The 19,865-nt window shown below is 40.2% G+C and overlaps 1 protein-coding gene across 1 annotated transcript in view; it reads right to left on the bottom strand.

Annotated features, from left to right (window-relative positions):
• Positions 1-19,865, bottom strand: part of PAK1 (p21 (RAC1) activated kinase 1) — a 62,779-nt gene that overhangs the window by 21,306 nt on the left and 21,608 nt on the right. The window contains exons 5-7 of the mRNA XM_049776242.1: positions 17,367-17,495; positions 7,080-7,254; positions 3,125-3,188 (exon numbers count right to left, since the gene is read on the bottom strand). Of these exons, the coding sequence (XP_049632199.1) occupies positions 3,125-3,188; positions 7,080-7,254; positions 17,367-17,495 (368 nt within the window). The remainder of the gene's footprint in view (positions 1-3,124; positions 3,189-7,079; positions 7,255-17,366; positions 17,496-19,865) is intronic.

The raw sequence follows: 19,865 nt of genomic DNA, 5'->3' as shown, positions 1-19,865 counted from the left end.
TAGATTAATGGTTCCCAGCTTCCAAACCACATTTTTAACAGGAACACTAGTTATGTGCCTGGAAGCTGACAAAGATGTCATGGCTATCAAATAAGGACTGCATTATATGCACCAGTAATTCTTTCCTCAGTGCCCCTGGCTTCTTTTGCTAAGTATTGATGTCTAAATTCCTATCCTCAGTTTCCCCCATATTACTGGATGCATCAGTCTGAGGACAGAGACTTCAAAAAGTACTCAGGAAGTGGCAGTGAGACACGAGCATTCTCAGTCAGTCTTCCAGCTGGCAGGTCAGTGAAAGGGCCAGGGAATGCCCTCTTTCCCAGGTACTGGTATATGCAGTGCTTGGTATATGCAGTGCTTGGGAACACTAGGGTCACACCTGTGTCACATGGAGATGCACCAGGTGATGCTCAGGGCCTATGTTGGGCTACAATTGAATCTGAGTTAGGAACATGGTAGGCCCCAGGTACAACCATGTTTAAAGGAAAAATATGGGCAAATATTGAAGGATTGGACCTTGGGGACATATATAGGGAGCATGTTAAAAATATCTAAAAACCTGGTGGGAACATTGCGCTGGTGAAGGGGAGTGTTCTTTATATATATATATATAAAGAACATGTATATATATATATGTATATATATATAAAGAACATGTATATATATGTATATATATAACTAAAACCTAACTACAAACATGCTTATAATCATGGTGCTTATATAAAGATATTTATTAAAATAAAGCATCTAAATCAATTTTTAAAAAATCTAAAAAGCTACTCAGGTCCACTGATTAGAAGTATTTCTAAATTGAACAGGCATGTGATTAGACATATGAACTCCTTCCCAAAGAAAGAAAACTTAAGGTTATTTTACATTTTAAAAAAAAAAGGCAATTTGGGGGACTGGGGCCACACTCAATGATGCTCAGGGTACTCTTGATTCTGCTCTCAGGAATGACTTCTGGTGGACTTGGGGACCATATGAGATGCCAGGGATTGAACTTGGATCAGCTATGTGCAAGGCAAGCAGCAAGCTCTGGACCCCCAAAATGTAATTTTAATAGCACCAACTCACCACATGAATTGTGCAAAGCACCATGTGGTGCTTATGTTTTTACATCATGGAATTTGGAGCTACACAGCAGAGGGATTTAGGAGCAACCCTTGCATGTTGCTGACATGGGTTCAACCCAGTAGCACATGGTCCCCAGAGCACTTTCAGGTACATCCCTACAAAGAGACATTGAATACTATGTGAGGCAGCTATATAACCCTCAGACCACAGAGCCAGGGTAGCCAATATCTTCAGGTCCTCAGACTGACCCACTGACCCAACTAACCAAGAATCACAGGGAGGGATCCCAGGGATCCCGAGCCCAGCCCACAAAAGTCATATGACATGAAACAATCTGCATAAGTGGTCTGCTTAGCACTAATGGACGTGTTAAGTGAACAAAGAAAATACATTTGACAGGTTGCCCATTTATGAAATAATATGTTTAAGGAGAAAAATAAATCTAATTTTGGTCATTAAGGTTTTGAATTCACAATTCACTCTCTTCCTTAAATAGATGAATAAAGTCCGGAGATGAGACCAGCCTTGGACACATCATTTAGATCCCTTTTTGCCATATTCTTAGTAGTAAGAATTATCTCGGCATAGGGAGTAACAGAAAGGCCATTCCAGAAGACTCTTGATAAGTCAAATGATGTCTTCTGAGTAGAAGAAATCAAATGATTTCTACCTCATACTCCTCCAAGTTTGTCAAAGCATGCCCAGTAGAAGTCACTGAGACAGGATAAGTGAGACCCACGTTAGTCAGAGTTGTGCTAAGGATCAAGTTATAGCAAATGGCATGTAAATGGCAGAATGGTGTACAAAGATACAACACTGACATTTTGTCTTCTTTTCAGAAGTTCATGGATGAATATGGAAGTGAAAACAGAAAGCTTCACTGGTTCTTAGCAGTAAAGTTTAGACTAAACACTGAATCATTTCTGAGAAAGATACTTTAATTTTATTTTTTGTCACTTTAGGTAGGCCTTTGGAAATGCCATTCTTTTTCTCCTTTATATAGAAGTATAATTTACTGAATATGTATCTATATTTTTATTATGTATATACCCATATGCTCACTAGGAAGATGAATCTGAAGGTTCCTTAATACTCCTTTCCAATCAAGATAGATTCCTTTCAAGGGGAAACATTATCTGGTAGTTTTGTCTGTTCATGAACCTTACATGAAAGGATCATACACTAGTATACTCAGGGATATCTGGCTTCCAATGCTCAAAATTATGATCAAACATATTCAAGACTGACTCTAGTATATGATAATTCTCTCATTATATTTTCCTATAGATTTGGGTCTTTGAAAGTAGAGATTCTGCCTGACTGAAACAGCATTCATAGTGGGCCAAAGAGATAGCACAACGGTAAGGCATTTGCCTTGCATGCAGCCAACCCAGGAGGGACCCTGTTAGATTCCCATCACCCAAATTGTCTCCCAGCCTGCCAGGGGAGATTTCTAAGTGCAGAACCAAGAGTGATTCTGAGCGCAGCTGGGTGTGGCCCAACAACCAATCAATCAATTAATCAATAAATAAAGTAAAAAAGAAAACCAGTATTCATAGTGCCAGCAGAAAATAGGAACTCAGTTGAGATTTATTAAGCTACCAGGAGTGATTTCTGAGCAGAGAGCTAAGAGTAATCCCCAAGCACTTTTTGGGTGACCCCCCCATAAAAGAGAACAACAAAAAAAAAGAAACAAGCTCCAATATGCAAGCTTTGGATGTACAGACCTGAACCTAGCATTTCATATGAGTACTGGTAGGTATTAGGCAAACTGGATACATCTAGAAAAGCAGATCCATAACTTAGGAAGCATATTTTGTGCCAAGAAAATTAATTGGGTTTTCATTCTCACTGCAGGGACATTTTAAGCAACATGATCAGCTAATGACACTTCTCTCATAATAGGCACAGTTCTGTCAACTCTGAAATCAGCCTTACTTAACACTTATAGGTGAGGAGTGAGGTAGACAAAGAACAAGATTTATGAGACACAAACACACACACAATATTAATTATTTCTCTAAGGAAAGAAAATTCCTCTACTAACCCTTGTCCAATCTTCTCAAATCGAGTATATTTCTTCTTAGGGTCGCCCACACTCACTATGCTTCCTTTGAAAGAAATAAGAGACCATGAATCATTTCTCTCCCAGATCCCCAAAAATGCCCCAAACCCAAACCCTAGAGTTGACATAGATTTTTTTTAAATGACTTAATTTTGAAACTAGACTAAGCAGGTTCTTAACTATTCTCCCAATTCGCACCAAAGGGTTCATCTCCATGATAGTTTTTGCATAGTAATTTATTCAGCAATAAATATTCACTCATGTTACATGCTTAGTTGCTATGGTCCATGCCCCAAGATGAATGCAGGGAAGCAAGAGATGAGACACAATTAGGGAAATTTCTGCTTTTCATTTCATAAAAGGGACAGGTAAGTTAGCATAAAGTTCCATGAAAATATAGTAATTTCTGGGACCAGAGAGATAGTACAGTAGTTAGAGCAATTTACTTTGTGCATAGTTGACCCAAATTTTGCTGTTGGATTCACACAAGGTAATCTGACTAGGAGTGAGCCCTGAATAGATCCAGGAGTAAGCCCTGAGCACAGCCAGATATGCACCACCACCACCCCAAAAAAAGAAAAAGAAAATATAATAATTACCATCTGAGATAGATGGTAAGAGAAGACATAAAGCAGCACAAAAGAAAAGGCAAAGTCTGGGGTCCGGAGAGATAGCACAGTGGCGTTTGCCTTGCAAGCAGCCGATCCAGGACCTAAGGTGGTTGGTTCAAATCCCGGTGTCCCATATGGTCCCCCGTGCCTGCCAGGAGCTATTTCTGAGCAGACAGCCAGGAGAAACCCCTGAGCAACGCCAGGTGTGGCCCAAAAACAACCAAACAAACAAACAAACAAAAAAAGGCAAAGTCTTCAGAAAAAGAAATGATAACTGAGTTGATATCTGAGGTTATTTGGGAGATAAAGTAGTGAAGGGCTTCTTGGAGTGCAAAGTCCTCTGATGCAAAGAAATGAGGCAGTTTGCTTGATTTAACAGTTCACTGCCTGAAACTGATGCCACAGAAGGAAGAGACTACCATATTTTTGTACCATAAGACGCACTTTTTCCCCAAAAAGTGCATCTGATGGGGAGAATGCTGCCTGGAGCTGAAGCCTGAGTGCAGGGGAGGAGAACATCTAAAAATTATGTGCTGTGTGTCTTATGGTCAGATGCATCTTATAGAGTGAAAAACAAGGTAACCTTTCCCCTTAAGGTCAAAGAGCAAAGCTAAGACCAGAAGTTTGTTTTTAATCTCCCACTATGATTTTTTTACTAACATTATTTATTAAGTTTTGATATTTTGTGCCTATAGCTTCTCATGTAAACTAGAAATGTACAGGTATTGATCTCTTTCCTTTTTTTTTTTTTGTTTGTTTGCTTGTTTTTGGTCACACCGGCAAGCGCTCAGGGGTTCCTCCTGGCTCTATGCTCAGAAATTGCCCCTGGCAGGCATGGGGGACCATAAGGGATACCGGGATTCGAACCACCGTCCTTCTGCATGAAAGGCAAACGCCTTACCTCCATGCTATCTCTCTGGCCCCTGATCTCCTTCCTTAACAACATGAAAGAACCGGGGGACTCAGAGGAGGAAAAATAGGGACACGTGGGCAGAATGGTGGAGGGAAGCTGACATTCCTATAGAGCACCAGGAAAGAGTGTTGGAACATTGTAGGCATGAAACTCTCACAAACAGTTTTGGAAATCACCATGACTCAAATAAAATTCAAACAAATTTTTCTAAAAATTAAAAAAAAAAACTATGGGGCCACAGAGATGGTATAAGTGGTAAGGCACTAACCTAGGACGCACTGTGTCTCAATCCCCTGACATCCCATATGATCCCCCAAGCCAGGAGTAAACCCCTGAGAGTCAACCAGGTTTGGCCCCAAAACCAATAATAATAATAATAATAATAATAATAAAGTAATAATTATTTTTGAAATGATGTGAGAGAGGTGGCCAGTAGGCCACAGAATAGTATTGCCTAAGACACTCAATGACCAGGAGAGTTCTTTCTCCCTTGCTCCCTGAAGATCTACATTCTACCATAGTGAAGTGCTAATATTTCTGTCTAGATCAGGATCGAGGGAGGATGCTCAAAGGGCAAGTGCAAATGCAGTACCTATGGAAGCTGCAGGTCAAATTCCAAGCACCATATATTCTCCCTCTCACCACAAAGTAAACTCTCCAAAAAATCTTTGGGACCTGATGAGACCAGAGTGGTAGCACAATGGTAGGGCATTTGCCTTGCATGCAGCTGATCCAGGACAGATGTGGGATGGATTCCCAGTATCCCATATGGTGCCCCAAGCCTGCCAGGAGCAATTTCTGAGTGCAGAGCCAAGGAATAACCCCTGAGCACCACCGGGTATGATCCAAACACCAAATATATCTACTTAAGTAATTGTAAAAATTTATTTTAAAATAATTTATCTAATTTTGCCAAGCCAACAAATCAATCCAGTTCTTTCTCCTACGATAAATTTTCTTTTCTTTTCTTTTTTGTTTTTTATCTATTCCTTTTTTCACCCCTGGTGATGCTCAGGGGTTACTCCTGGCTATGCGCTCAGAAATTGCTCCTGGCTTGGGGGAACCATATGAGACGCCGGGGAATTGAACCACAGTCCATCCTAGGTTAGTGCATGCAGGGCAAATGCCCTACCATTTGTGCCACTGCTCTGGTCCCTAATATGAATTTTCTACAGTTTACTAAAACACAGAAATAAACTATCCAATAACTCCCATTTTGACCATTAAAAAAAAAAAAGGAATGTTTTCATCTAGGTAACATACAGCATGCTTTGTTCTAAGTTCATTCCTCCTTTTTCTTATAGATTTAATGTGAATCCAGAATATTTTTAACTTCTAAGCTTCAAAATATCTTAACTGCAAAAATAATTTTTTTTTTTTTGTGGTTTTTGGGTCACGCCCGGCAGTGCTCAGGGTTTACTCCTGGCTCCATGCTCAGAAATTGCTACTAGCAGGCACGGGGGACCATATGGGACGCTGGGATTCGAACCGATGACCTCTTGCATGAAAGGCAAACGCCTTACCTCCATGCTATCTCTCCAGCCCCAAAAATAATTATTTTAATTTCTCTCTTTTTAGGGTTTAAGGAATAGAAATGTCAAGAAAATGTCTGGATTACCATTTGGTTCTTCATGCATGTTCATAAAATACGAATTTCATTTTCCTCTTTTCCTACAACCAAGGATGCATATTTGTCCTTTTAAATATTAAAAAGTATCAAAAATCGATTAAGTCAAACTTTTCCACCTGCTGTCAGCAAATCTTTGGTTTATTGTAACCACAATACTTTAGCCTGTATCTCTAGATGAAAGTTGTTTGTCACTGTTATGACCCATTCGTAGGGATGGTACCCAAACAAAGCAGTGAGTTCAAGGCCATGGTAAGGACAAGCACTGTCTTTGGCTAGAGTGAGAAGCACAATAAGGATCAGGGTCTCTATAGGAATAGAATTCTTTCCTCTTTTTTTTTTTTTTCATCTTTGGTTTTTGGGTCACACCCTGTGACACTCAGGGGTTATTCCTGGCTATGGGCTCAGAAATCGCCCCTGGCTTGGGAGACCAGATGGGATGCCAAGTGATCAAACAGAGGTCTGTCCTAAGTTAGTGCATGCAAGGCAAACTTCCTACTACCTGCGCCATCACTCTGACCCCTAGATTCCTTTCCTTTTGTTTAGCCTGTCACACACCAATAAAAATTTTAAAAATTGGGCCCGGAGAGATAGCACAGCGGCGTTTGCCTTGCAAGCAGCCGATCCAGGACCAAAGGTGGTTGGTTGGAATCCCGGTGTCCCATATGGTCCCCCGTGCCTGCCAGGAGCTATTTCTGAGCAGACAGCCAGGAGGAACCCCTGAGCACCGCTGGGTGTGGCCCAAAAAAACAACAAAAAAAAATCAAAAATTGATATAATGCTTACGTAATTTCTCCAGTATCTCCTCATCAGACATTTTAGGCTTCTTCTTCAGCTTCTCAGTGTTCTGCGTCAGAGCATCTACTGGAGTGGGTTTGGTCTCGGTAGGTGAAATGGGGGATGTAGCCACATCTTGAGTCGGAGTATCAGGAATCGGTTCAATCACAGACCGTGTGTATACCTGCGTTATTGACACAAGAATTTGGCAAGGTTAGTTTTCATTAGCATGGGAGACAAATGTGTGAGAAACAGCAAGAGAAGTCTCTGAAAAAAATCGTGTTGATTTCTTTTATGAATGTTTGATTCATTTATTATTCCTATATTAAAATCTATGTTCCTCTTCCTCTGTATCCATTCTGTCTGTGGGTAGAACAACCTTCTTTTCTCATTATATACAACAGGTTTAGTTCAGTCTAAACACTAAAGATACTTAAAACAGAAATGATTTAGGAGATTCTGTCATTAGCTGGAAATCCCCCTCTGTGAAATGCTACTCTTTCCCATATTCTAACAACACTTTTCATTGCTAATACAACACTTAAGGGCCCGGAGAGATAGCACAGCGGTGTTTGCCTTGCAAGCAGCCGATCCAGGACCAAAGGTGGTTGGTTCGAATCCCGGTGTCCCATATGGTCCCCCGTGCCTGCCAGGAGCTATTTCTGAGCAGACAGCCAGGAGTAACCCCTGAGCACCACGGGGTGTGGCCCAAAAAACAAACAAACAAAAAAAAAAACAACACTTAAAATGATCTTCTATTGAGTTACTACTCTCTTTAAATCCTGAATCTTCACTGAGAAGTTATTCTTGTTCTTCATTAAGGACTCGCTCTGGGCCCAAAGGGTAGGAGCACCCTCTTGGTTTGATCTTGGGCACTGCACATTCCCTGAACACAAACCATGTGTAGCTCCAAAGCGCCACGGTGTACTAGTTCTTCTTTCTTGAGAAAGTGGGAAGTTGTCATTTTCATCACATCCTCTGAAACCTGACCACCAGGCTGAAATTACAGCTCTTATTCTTACCATCTGTATGACAGTGGGCAGATCCCTTAATATCTTTGGGTTTCCATTTCCTCCTTTCTACAATGCTAATATTAAGGACCTCTACATATGAAATTGTTATGGTAATTAATTGAAAAGTGAAATGATTAGAATCCCATCTGATAGAAAATAAGCCTTCAACTTTTGACTAGCATTATTCTAATTCCTAATTATTTGCTTAAAAGGTTTTCTAAGAATTTCTTTTTTTCACTCTTGAAAATGTTGACTCTATCCTCTTATTATGAAGGAAGTCATTAGAAAGTCATAATGAAGGGCCGGAGAGATAGCATGGAGGGAATTCATTTGCCTTGCATGCAGAAGGACGGTGGTTCGAATCCTGGCATCCCACATGGTCCCCTGAGCTTGCCAGAAGCGATTTCTGAGCGTAGAGCCAGGAGTAACCCCTTAGTGCAGCGGGTGTGACCCAAAAGCAAAACAAAACAAAAAAAAGAAAGAAAGAAGAAAGAAAGTTGTTGTTGGAAACTGAACCCCTTATTGTTTCTGAATCCACAAATAGCTCCCAGAAAGATAAATTAATTTTCATTCTTCCGTCCCTCCTTTTGGGGAAGACCTTGATAATAATATCCGGAGTAAATAATCCACACAGACAAAAGATTAGGGGACAAAGGTTCGGCGAAGGGAGTCCTTTGTCAGTCTGAAGCCAGCACCAAAAAGCAAACCGAACCAGCCGTCAGCTCTGCCAAAAAAGCCTCTTACGCCTCCCCAACAAGCTATTGATTTCCTCCTTTATCGCCCCCACCTGGAAGATCCAGCTGGGACGACAGGCAAAAAACATTCCTATAGCATATACTGTAATTGGCATACACTACAGAAAGTAATAATGAGGGGCTGGAGATATATAGCACAACAGTATGGCATTTGCCTTGCATGAGGCTGACCGGGAAAGGATCCAATTCGATTCCTGTCATCCCATATGGTCCCCCAGCCTGCCAGGAGTGATTTGAGGGTAGAGCCAGGAGTAATCCCTAGTGCTGCTGGGTGTGACCCAAAAAAAACCAATCAATCAATGAATAAATAAAGTTTAAAAAAAGAAGAGTTTTAATAGGAAGGAAGGAAGGAAGGATGGAAGGAAGGAAGGAAGGAAGGAAGGAAGGAAGGAAGGAAGGAAGGAAGGAAGGAAGGGAGGGAGGGAGGGAGGGAGGGAGGGAGGAGGGAGGAAGGAAGGAAATAAGGGAGGGAGAGAGGGAGGGAGGAAGGGAGGAAGGAAGGAAGGAAGGAAGGAAGGAAGGAAGGGAGGAAGGAAGGAAGGAAAGAAGGAAGGAAGGAAGGAAGGAAGGAAAGAAGGAAGGGAGGGAGGAAGGAAGGAAGGGAGGGAGGAAGGGAGGAGGGAGGAAGGAAGGGCGGAAGGGAGGGAGGGAGGAAGGGAGGAAGGAAGGAAGGAAGGGAAGAAGGGAGGAAGGGAGGAAGGGAGGAAGGAAGGAAGGGAGGGAGGAAGGGAGGAAGGAAGGAAGGAAGGGAAGAAGGGAAGAAGGGAGGAAGGGAGGAAAGGAGGAAGGGAGGAAAGGAGGAAGGGAGGAAGAAAGGAAGGGAGGAAGGGAGGAAGGGAGGGGGAGGAAGGAAGGGAGGGAGGAAGGGAGTAAGAAGGAAGGGAGGAAGGAGTAAGAAAGGAAGAAGAAAGGAAGAAAGAAAAAATAAAGAGAGAAAGAAAGAAAAAAAAAGAAAGAAAGAAAAAGAAAGAAGAGAAAGAAAGAGAAGAAAGAAAGAAGAAAAGAAAGAAAGAAAGAAAGAGAGAAGAGAGAGAGAAAGTAAGAGGAAAGAGAAGAAAGAAGAAAGAAAGAAAGATAAGAAAGATTAGAAATGAAAGATAGAATGTAAGAAAGAAAGAAAGAAAGAATGTTAGATAGTAAGAAAAATGTGAAGAAAGAAGGAAAGAAATGAAAGTCCATAATGCAGAAGGGATCGTGTGATAAGAAGAGGAGAAAACTGGGGCTGGAGCATGGCACAGCGGTAGGGCATTTGCCTTGCACATGGCTGACCCAGGACAGACTTGGGTTCGATCCCCAGCATCCCATATGGTCCTCCAAGCCTGCCAGAAGCGATTTCTGAGCGTCACCGGGTGTGGCCCAAAATCAAAAAAGAAAAAAAAAGGAGAAAATTATATATCACTGAGGTTCACAAATAATTTAAAGCTACAACTTTCCCAACACATGCGTTCAAGAAAAGAAAGAAAGAAAGAAAGAAGAAGAAAGAAAGAAATATAGAAAGAAAGAAAGAAAGAAAGAAAGAAAGAAAGAAAGAAAGAAAGAAAGAAAGAAAGAAGAGAGAGAGAGAGAGAAGAAAGAAAGAGAGGAAAAGGAAGAAAGAAAGAAGAAAGAAAGAAAGAAAGAAAGAAAGAAAGAAAGAAAGAAAGAAAGAAAGAGAAAGAAAGAAAGAAAGAAAGAAAGAAAGAAAGGAAAGAAAGAAAGAAAGAAAGAAAGAAAGAAAGAGAAAGAAAGAAGAAAGAAATGAAAGTCATAATGCAGAAGGATCTATGATAAGAAAGGAGAAAACTGGGGGCCGGGCGGTGGCGCTGGAGCTAAGGTGCCTGCCTTGCCTGCGCACGACCGCGGTTCGATCCCCGGCGCCCATATGGTCCCCCAAGAAGCCAGGAGCAACTTCTGAGCGCATAGCCAGGAGTAACCCCTGAGCGTCACAGGGTGTGGCCCAAAAACCAAAAAAAAAAAAAAAAAAAAAAAAAAAAAAAAGAAAGGAGAAAACTGGGGCTGGAGCAGTGGCACAGCGGGTAGGGCATTTGCCTTGCAAATGGCTGACCCAGGACAGACTTGGGTTCGATCCCCAAGCATCCCATATGGGTCCTCCAAGCCTGCCAGAAGCGATTTCTGAGCGTCACCGGGTGTGGCCCAAAATCAAAAAAGAAAAAAAAAGGAGAAAATTATATATCACTGAGTTCACAAATAATTTACAGCTACAACTTTCCCCAACACATGCTTCAAGGTATTTATCAGGTATTTTTCATTAAAAAAAAAAAAAAAGTTGGTCCAGAGAGATAGCATGGAGGTAAGGCATTTGCCTTGTATGCAGAAGGTCAGTGGTTCGAATCCTGATGTCCCATATGGTTCCCTGAGCCTGCCAGAGCAACTTCTGAGCATAGAACCAGAAGTAACCCCTGAGCGCGGGCAGGTATGACCCAAAAACCAAAAAAAAAAAAAAAAAGCCATCTTTTAGCTGACCTAAGCACCCGGATAATGTTGGATGAATGAATTAAAAACTAAATGGATAGACATTTCTCTGAGGAAGAGAGAAGGATGGCCAACAAACACATGAAAACATGCTCACCTTCACTCATCATCAGGGAGATCCAAATCAAGACAACAATGAGATACCACCTCACACCAGTGAGGTTGGCTCACATCAAAAATAATGGGAACAACCTTTGTTGGAGAGGATGTGGTATGAAAGGAACTCTCATTCATTGCTGGTGGGAATGCCCCCTTGGTCCAACATCTATGGAGAAAAGTCTGGAGAGTGCTCAAAGAACTCAGAATTGAGCTGCCATTTGACCCAGCAATTGCTCTCCTAGGCATATATCCCCAAGATGGAAGGACATTCATTCCAAAATACATATGCACCCCACTATTTATTGCAGCACTCAGTATAATAGCCAAATCTTGGAACCAACCTCGATGTCCAACAACAGATGAATGGATCATTAAGATGTGGGTACATATATACAATGGAATATTACATGGCAGTTAGAAATGATACAATCACAGACTTTGCAGCAACGTGGATGGACCTAGATCATGTTATGTTAAACGAAGTAAGTCAGAAGACAAAAGAAAAACACAGAATGGTAGCACTATTCTGAAACACCTAGAATACATAAAAAACAAAAAAAGGACATTGAAGAAGCATAACTGCTAGAACCACAAAGAAAGACTCCATAAACTCCATTCCCTGATCTGCACAGCCACCAAGATCTCTAGAAACAGGTCTGATTTTACCATCCAAGATAAAGTAGAAGTCTTCCACATACCACGAAAGCAGCAAGAGGAGAATAAATGATCTATTTTTTTGACGTCTTTATTTTGGTGTGGAGATTACGGTTGATGTCTCCAATATTATTTTATTTTATTTTGTTTTGTCTTTCTCTTTCTTTTTTGCACTTGAGTATGATTTGATTTCAGAACCGAGATTATTGTGTGGTGCCTGTCTTTATTGTTGTGGTGCTTATCGGTTATTTAATTCGATATTTTTTGTGTGTGTGTGTGTGTGTATTGTTGTGGTATTTTAATTACTTTTTTCACATCCTCTCTCAAACTGAGGTTGGAAGCCTCTAGACAGGACTCTGCCTATTTTCAGTATATTTGATTTTTGATTGAGAAGAGGGACATATTAGGTGATGGGTATTCCCTGATTTAATGTGAATATGTAACCCAAAATACTACAGTGAAAGATATGTAAGCCATTATGGAAAAAAAAATTGTGTTTTTAATCAGAAACTTTCTTTGACTTACATGTATTATTATTATATTAATTATATTATATGTTATGTTATGTCACTATATTATGTTATATTAGTTTACCTTAAAAAAAAAAAAAAAAAAAACTAAATGGAGTTCTCCAGTTGGATCTTGAAAAAACAGACACATTTTAATAAATTAGAAATGGGAGAGAACTTTCCACATAGTGGAAACAGCAAAACGTCAGGAAACTGACACCGGACTCCAACTTCTTTCCTGACTAGCATAACTATTTCTTAATTTCTATTCTTATAATTGTAACAGGCCATATTCTGGCTCCCTAATCTTCTACTTAGCTTCATTCCTCATCCTAGTTCTTTGGTTTTCCTTGTGGCTCTGCGAAGGTGTCACCCTTGCTTACTCCTTCCCATCAGGAGGCGTTTTTGCTTTAGATGTAGGTACAAAAAGTAGAAGGACTAGAGGCTAGAACAATAGCACAACAAGGAGGGGCATTTGCCTTGCAGGCTGACTCAAGTTTGATCTCTAGTAACCCATAGGTACCCCGAGCTTGCCAGGAGTAATTTCTGGGCACAGAGCCAGGATAAACCTCTGAGTGCTGCCAGGTGTTGCCCCAAAACAAACAAAAATAAAAGTAGGACTGAGTCCTATGGGAGTTGAATTTCTTACCTTTTTGAGCAATCTTCATACTGTTTTTTTTTCCCAGAGGCTGATCCAGACAACATTCCCACCAATAATGAATAAGGTTCCTTTTCCACCACATCCCCACCAATACAAGTTTTTTCATATGAACATTATTTCATAGGCATAGTGGCCATAGTTTTTCTCCTTCAGAGAAGTGTTTGTTCAATTTTTTATGGTATTAGTGGTTTTACTGCTGACCTTGTGAGTGTTTAATTTGTCTTGCCATTACACTGTACTTCATGGATGGTGTACAAATATTTTCTCCCTTAATGGGATATCTTTTCATTTTAGTCTGAATTTTTTTTTTGCCATGAAAAGACATTTTAATTTGCTTTAATTCCATTTGTTGGCTTTTTACTTATCTTTGCCAGTAGAATCAAATTACTGAAGAAATATCTGAGGTTTGTATCCTGAAGATTTTTGCCAATGTCTTCCACCACATATTTTATGGATTCTGGCCTAATCTTGGTTTTGCTTTTGGGCCACAGCCAACTATTCTCAGGGCTTACTCCTGAATCTGCTCTAAACAACTCTGCAGTTAGACAAGCAATTTATGCACTGTTCTATTTCTCCAACTGTTAATCTCAAGGTCTTAAATTCATTTTGAATTAACTTTTTTGTCAGTGATGTGAGATACAGTTCTAATTTTATTTTATTTAAATGTGCCCATCTGGTTTTTCCAATACCATTTGATGAAGCATTCATTCCTCACTCTATTTCATGAACCAAGCTTCTTTGTCAGAAATCAACCATCTAAAATTTGAGGTTTTCATGTCTGGCCCCTCCTCAATTCTGTCCAATTGATCTATCATCATTTCAGTACCCCCTGATTTAATGACTATAATTTGAAGTCAGAAAATGCAATACCTCATCTCTCCTTTTCCACAAAATTTCTTTAGATATTCATGGAGTTTTATGAGTCCACAAATGTTAATAGATTTTTTGCTAAGTCTTTGAAAAATATCACTGTATTATACTGGGCTGATGAAATGCTTTCCATATGATAGTCATTTTGATTATGTTAATTCTTCCAGTGCATCAGCATGGAGTATTTTTCCATTTCCTGATGTCTCCTTCCATTTTATTACACATTATTTATTGTAAAGCTTTCAATGTATACAGGTTACCAGGCATTGGATATCTTTGAAAATTATCTTTACATCAGGGAGATATAAATCAAAACAATGAGAGATCATCTTGCACCAGAGAGAACAAGAATAATCAGTGCTGGTGCATATAAAGGAAGAAAGAAACTCTCATTCACTGCTGGTGGGTCCAGCAATTTTCTTTTTTTGTTTGTTTGGGTTTTTCTGTTTGTTTTTTGGCCACACCCAGTGGTGCTCAGAATTTGCTCCTGGCAGGCATGGGTGGCCATATGGGATACTGGGAATAGAACCCGGGTCATTCTCATGTCGGCTGTGTGCAAGGCAAACACCCTATCACTGTGCTACCACTCTGGCCCCAGGTTCAACAATTTTCAAAAATAATATGGACATTCCTCAAAAAACTAGAAATTGCGCTCCCATATGGCCTTGAAATATCATTCCTGGGAATATACCCTAGGAACCCAAAAAACTCTCTGCAGAAAAACCCTCTGTATCCCCATGTTCACTGGCAGTGGTGTTTTAATTTACATCTCTCTGATGATTAATGATGTGAATCATTTTATTCATGTGCCTTCTGCCTGTCTATATGTCTCTTTGGGGAAATGTCCATTCATTTCTTCTTCCCATTTTTGTATGGGGTTAGTTTTTTTTTTTCTTGTTAAGTTCTAGCAGTGTCGTATATATCTTACATATTAACTCTATCAGGTGGGTATTGGATAAACAGTTTCCACCATTCCAAGGGCAGTCTTTGTATCCAAGTCACCATTTCCTTTGAGATGCAGAAGCTTCTTAGTTTAATGTCATCCCTTTAGCTTACCTTTGCTTCCACTTGCTCGGTAAGTGGCGTTTCAACCTTGAAGATACCTTTAGCTTCAATGTTATAGAAAGCTCTGCTATGTTTTCCTAATGGTTTCAGGTCTGAGATCAAGGTCATTAACCCATTTTGATTTGACTTTTGTGCAAGGCAAATGCTCTACCTGCCTGTATTATTGTTCTGGCCTCTCTTACTCTGAATTCTTTTAGTTGTACCTTCCACAGAGTTCAATCTCTGCAGGAACAGCCATTTTCTACAGATAAATCACAGAGAGAAAATTTTCCCATGATGCTGTGCTCCATTCAGTTCAGTTTTTATAGGTTCTTTTTTGTGTTGATGCCACAGGACTTTTCACAGAAATGTTTCCTTTTGGCCATATTCTTTTTAGCCACGTTTCTACTGGGCCCATCCTTTTGAGTATCACACTAAATTTTCCTGAGTAGTCAATTTACCTCTACATATCAAATTCTGCCCTAAAATAGGAATTGATATAATGCCTGTTTTAAAAAAGATACGATAATGACCAAATTTATCAATTCGATTGTTCACTATATATTACTGAAACTTGTTAAGAACTGTATTAAGCACAGCAAGTACATACAGGAACATTTCTTTTATTTATTTTTGTTTGTTTTTTGGTTTTCGGGCCACACCCATTTGATGCTCAGGGGTTACTCCTGACTAAGCGCTCAGAAATTGCCCCTGGCTTGGAGGGACCATATGGGACGCCGGGGGATCGAACTGCGGTCCTTCCTTGGCTAGCGCTTGCAAGGCAGACAATTTACCTCTAGCGCCACCTTGCCGGCCCCATATTTTTTAGGGGTAATGATTTAGAAATAAAAATCCTTTTTTTTGTTTTTGTTTTTTTTAGAAAAAAATATTTTTGGCTTTGGGGCATAATGGCAGCACTCATGGATCACTCCTGGCAAAGCTCAAGGGAACATAGCTGGTGTCAGAGTTTCAAACCAGTGTCAGCAAGGCAAATGCATTAACCTCTACTATCTTTCCATCCTGGAAATATTTTTCATGAACTCAGTTGCAAGCCAAAAAGGACCTTATCCATCAATATGAATTTCATAATTCTGCAGTTTGGAGGCTCGTTTTTCTTAAAGTAACTTTATGAACTGAAGAAAGGATAATTTCAGATACTGTTTATTATTTAGCATCCTCAAACATCAATGATTCCCTTGAATCACCCCAATAGAATCTCTGCTAATCAATTACACCTCTGCTGAAATACCTCCCTGATCTCTCCTCTCGTGAAATAGCATTTGATTTGTATTACCAAAGTTTAAACAGTTCTAACCTAGGTCATTCTTCATTTAAGAATGTCATTGTAAAAAGTCCAAAGAAAGAAACACTAGTAGAATTTCACCTGCTATTAGATCAGTGCTCGAGGACTAGATGGTATAACATGAGGGCAGAGGACAGACAATACTCAGTAGTAAAATACACTCTAATGTCCAGTGTATTACTAGCACTAATGTACTTATAAATTATCTTGAGTTTCTCAATATCATCAATGATGTTCTCAGAGGCTGAATAATGCACAATTAGCAGCAAATAAAATATGTATTGGCTAATCTTTTGCTTCCCAGGAGACTAAAAATACTTTATGTTAGTTTGCTGCAAGTAATATTAATCCTATATATCTTTCTATCCTGTCTGTGGGGAACAGGTAAACCAGAGCTGGGTTGATATAAACACCAATTCCCCAGGACACTTAGGAACTATCTGCAAGTTAATGATAAATAAATATACCTGTATTTTTCTTAACATGACAGGAAATAACTTGGCTCAGCTATTTCACAGCTCTAAAATCTCAGACCTATACCAAAAAAATCCAATCTCTAGGGTTCTGTACCACCCTCTTCTGTCTCCTCCAAACTCTTTTTGTGTTTGTTTTTGGGACACACCCAGAAATCTCTGGGGTTACTCCTGGCTCTGCATTCAGGGATTATTCTGGGTGGGCCTCAGAGGATCAGATGAGATGCCAGGGATCTGGTTTTTGGTTTTTGGGTCACACTCAGGGGTTACTCCTGGCTCTGGGCTCAGAAATCACTCCTGGCAAGCTCAGGGGACCATATGGGATGCTGGGATTCGAACCACCGTCCTTCTGGATGTAAGGCAAATGCCCTACCTGATGCTATCTCTCCAGCCCCCCAAATTAAAAAAAGAAGAAGAATCTATTCTTGTTCCCAAAGACTCACAGATTTTGTGTGTTCTGGGCGTGGAGCAATTACGGGAGGCGGGGTAGCATCATCATCATCTTCTTCATCATCATCATCATCTTCAGAAACTGGTGGCACTTGAGGAGTCTCAGACACTGTTTTCACATTCTGTCCAAGGCAGAAAAATCAGATCCATTGTAAGGGCCTGCTAACAAAAGGGCCCAGCCTGGCATAGGCCTGGCCTATTACCCATCCATGTTATATCTTGATTCTCACACTCCTCTTGAAGACCAGGCTAGCTTGAGAAATGGTGCAAACTATTATCTGTATTTGCTCTCCCACATCCGTATACTCAGAAAGAGTCTTGTCAAGTTTGGCCTTGTCCCATTTGAATTACATTGTTTGTGTTATTTGAATTATGTCGCTCTTGCTATCTGCTTCCCGGGGCTGAATGTCTGGCCCTGACACATAAGCATGCTGGTGATGGCTACATAAACTCTGATTCCCCTAGACTCAGGGTTAAACCCAAACATGCTACGACAGGAGCAGTTTGACCACAGCATGCTGGCTTACTAAACCCCACTTTGTGACTTGCATTGCCAAGTGGTCTCTTTGTCCTATCGCTGGGTTGCTAGCGCAAACCTAACCCCATCAGTCCAACTGACATGGAACTAAAACCACCAGGGTCATGGATCTCCAGAAGAAGCCTCATCCTGTCCCATCTATTGAAATCATCCCCCAAGTTCTCCTTTATTGAGCCAGTCCCTCGAATTCTGTTTCCCTCTTCATTTAGCTAACACTCTCCACTTGGCACCTTAGACTTTCATTTTCCAACCCGAAGTCCAACTAGAGAATGGACTGAAGTCACTTAATTGCTTCTCTACTTCCCTCAATCCAATTCCTGAAGGAAATTTTGTAGTTTCTTCTGATACTATAAATTTTACTCTCTACATTGAATAGGTATTTAATGTAGGAAAGAAATCAGATTTTAGTATTTAGAAAGTAAACTATAGGTAACAGAAGAAAACAAGATTCAAATTAAGAAGTCAAAGAAAAAAATGTCTGCAAACGACATATTATAAAAGGAACCCCCTAAAAAGTTTCTTTTGGGGGAGAAGAAATGTGCTAAAGAGACAGTACATGTGCCTTACATGTGTGAGGCTTTGGGTTCGATCCCCAGCGCTGTTGAGTTTTTTTTTTTTTTTTGCTTCTCTGCTGCTATCCACTCTACGTGTATGACCTCCCAACACCCATATTTCCACCACACAGTGAATAAATAAATAGTTCATTTTTCTTTGTAATATGACAGGTGAAAATACAGACAGACTTTTGTCCCTTTTTTCTTTTCTTTATTAAAGCCTAATGAACTTTTTATGCTACCAGGAACCCTCACCTGAGAGTACTTGTACCTGAAAATAGAGATAGTCTATCTCCAGGTAAGATAAGCCTGAAAATAGAGATACTCAGGAAAACTTTGTCTCTAAAAGACAAAGAGTACCTCCTTAGAATGAATGCCAGCCATTTTGCTAAGCTTTTGCCCTATCCTGAGATGAATCTTACTAGATCCATTAATTGAAAGTGCTAAAATCTCTGCAACATGATTTTCCCATACAAACCGGAACAAAATGGAATCAAGAGTCCTATATTTAAGGGCTAGACCAGGCCAGAATATCTTGCAAAACACAAAGAATTTTTTCCATTTAATCTTGATTTTTTTTAATATTTTTTCTTTATTTAAGCACCACGATTACATACATGATTGTAGTTGAGTTTCAGTCATTAAAAAAAAAACACCCCTTCACCAGTGCAACCTTCCACCACCAATGCCCCCATCTTCCTCCTTCCCCACCCCTACCTGTATTTCAGACAGGCATTCTACTTCTCTCACTCATTAACATTGTCAAAACAGTTAATATAGTCATTTCTCTAACTAAACTCACCACTCTTTGTGGTAAGCTTCACAGCGAGAGCCAGTCCTTACAGCCCTCATCTCTGTTATCTCTGGGCATTATTACAATAATGTCTTTTGTTTTTCTTGAACCCCAAGGATGAGTGAAACTATTCTGTATCTCTTTCTCTCCTCTGACATAGTTCATTCAGCATAATAGATTCCATGTAAATCTATGTATAGGAAAATTTCATGACTTCATCTCTCCTGACGGCTGCATAACATTCCATTGTGTGTTTCTACCATAGTTTCTTTAGCCTTTCATCTGTTGAAGGGCATCTTGGTTGTTTCCAGAATCTGGCTATTATAAATGGTGTGCAGGGGCCGGCGCAGTGGCACTAGAGGTAAAGTGTCTGCCTTGCCAGTGCTAGCCTAGACGGACTGCGGTTCGATCCCCCGGCGTCCCATATGATCCCCCAAGCCAGGAGCGACTACTGAGCGCATAGCCAGGAGTAACCCCTGAGCGTTACCGGGTGTGGCCCAAAAACCAATAAATAAATAAATAAATAAATAAATAAATAAATAAATAAATAAATAAATGGTGCTGAAATGAATATAGATGTGAGGAAGGCATTTGGTATTATGTTTTT

Source organism: Suncus etruscus, chromosome 7 (genome assembly GCF_024139225.1).
Source record: "Suncus etruscus isolate mSunEtr1 chromosome 7, mSunEtr1.pri.cur, whole genome shotgun sequence".
NCBI lineage: Eukaryota > Metazoa > Chordata > Mammalia > Eulipotyphla > Soricidae > Suncus > Suncus etruscus.
Note: the sequence above shows the minus strand (reverse complement) of the source record. Positions and strands in the feature narration are given on the sequence as shown.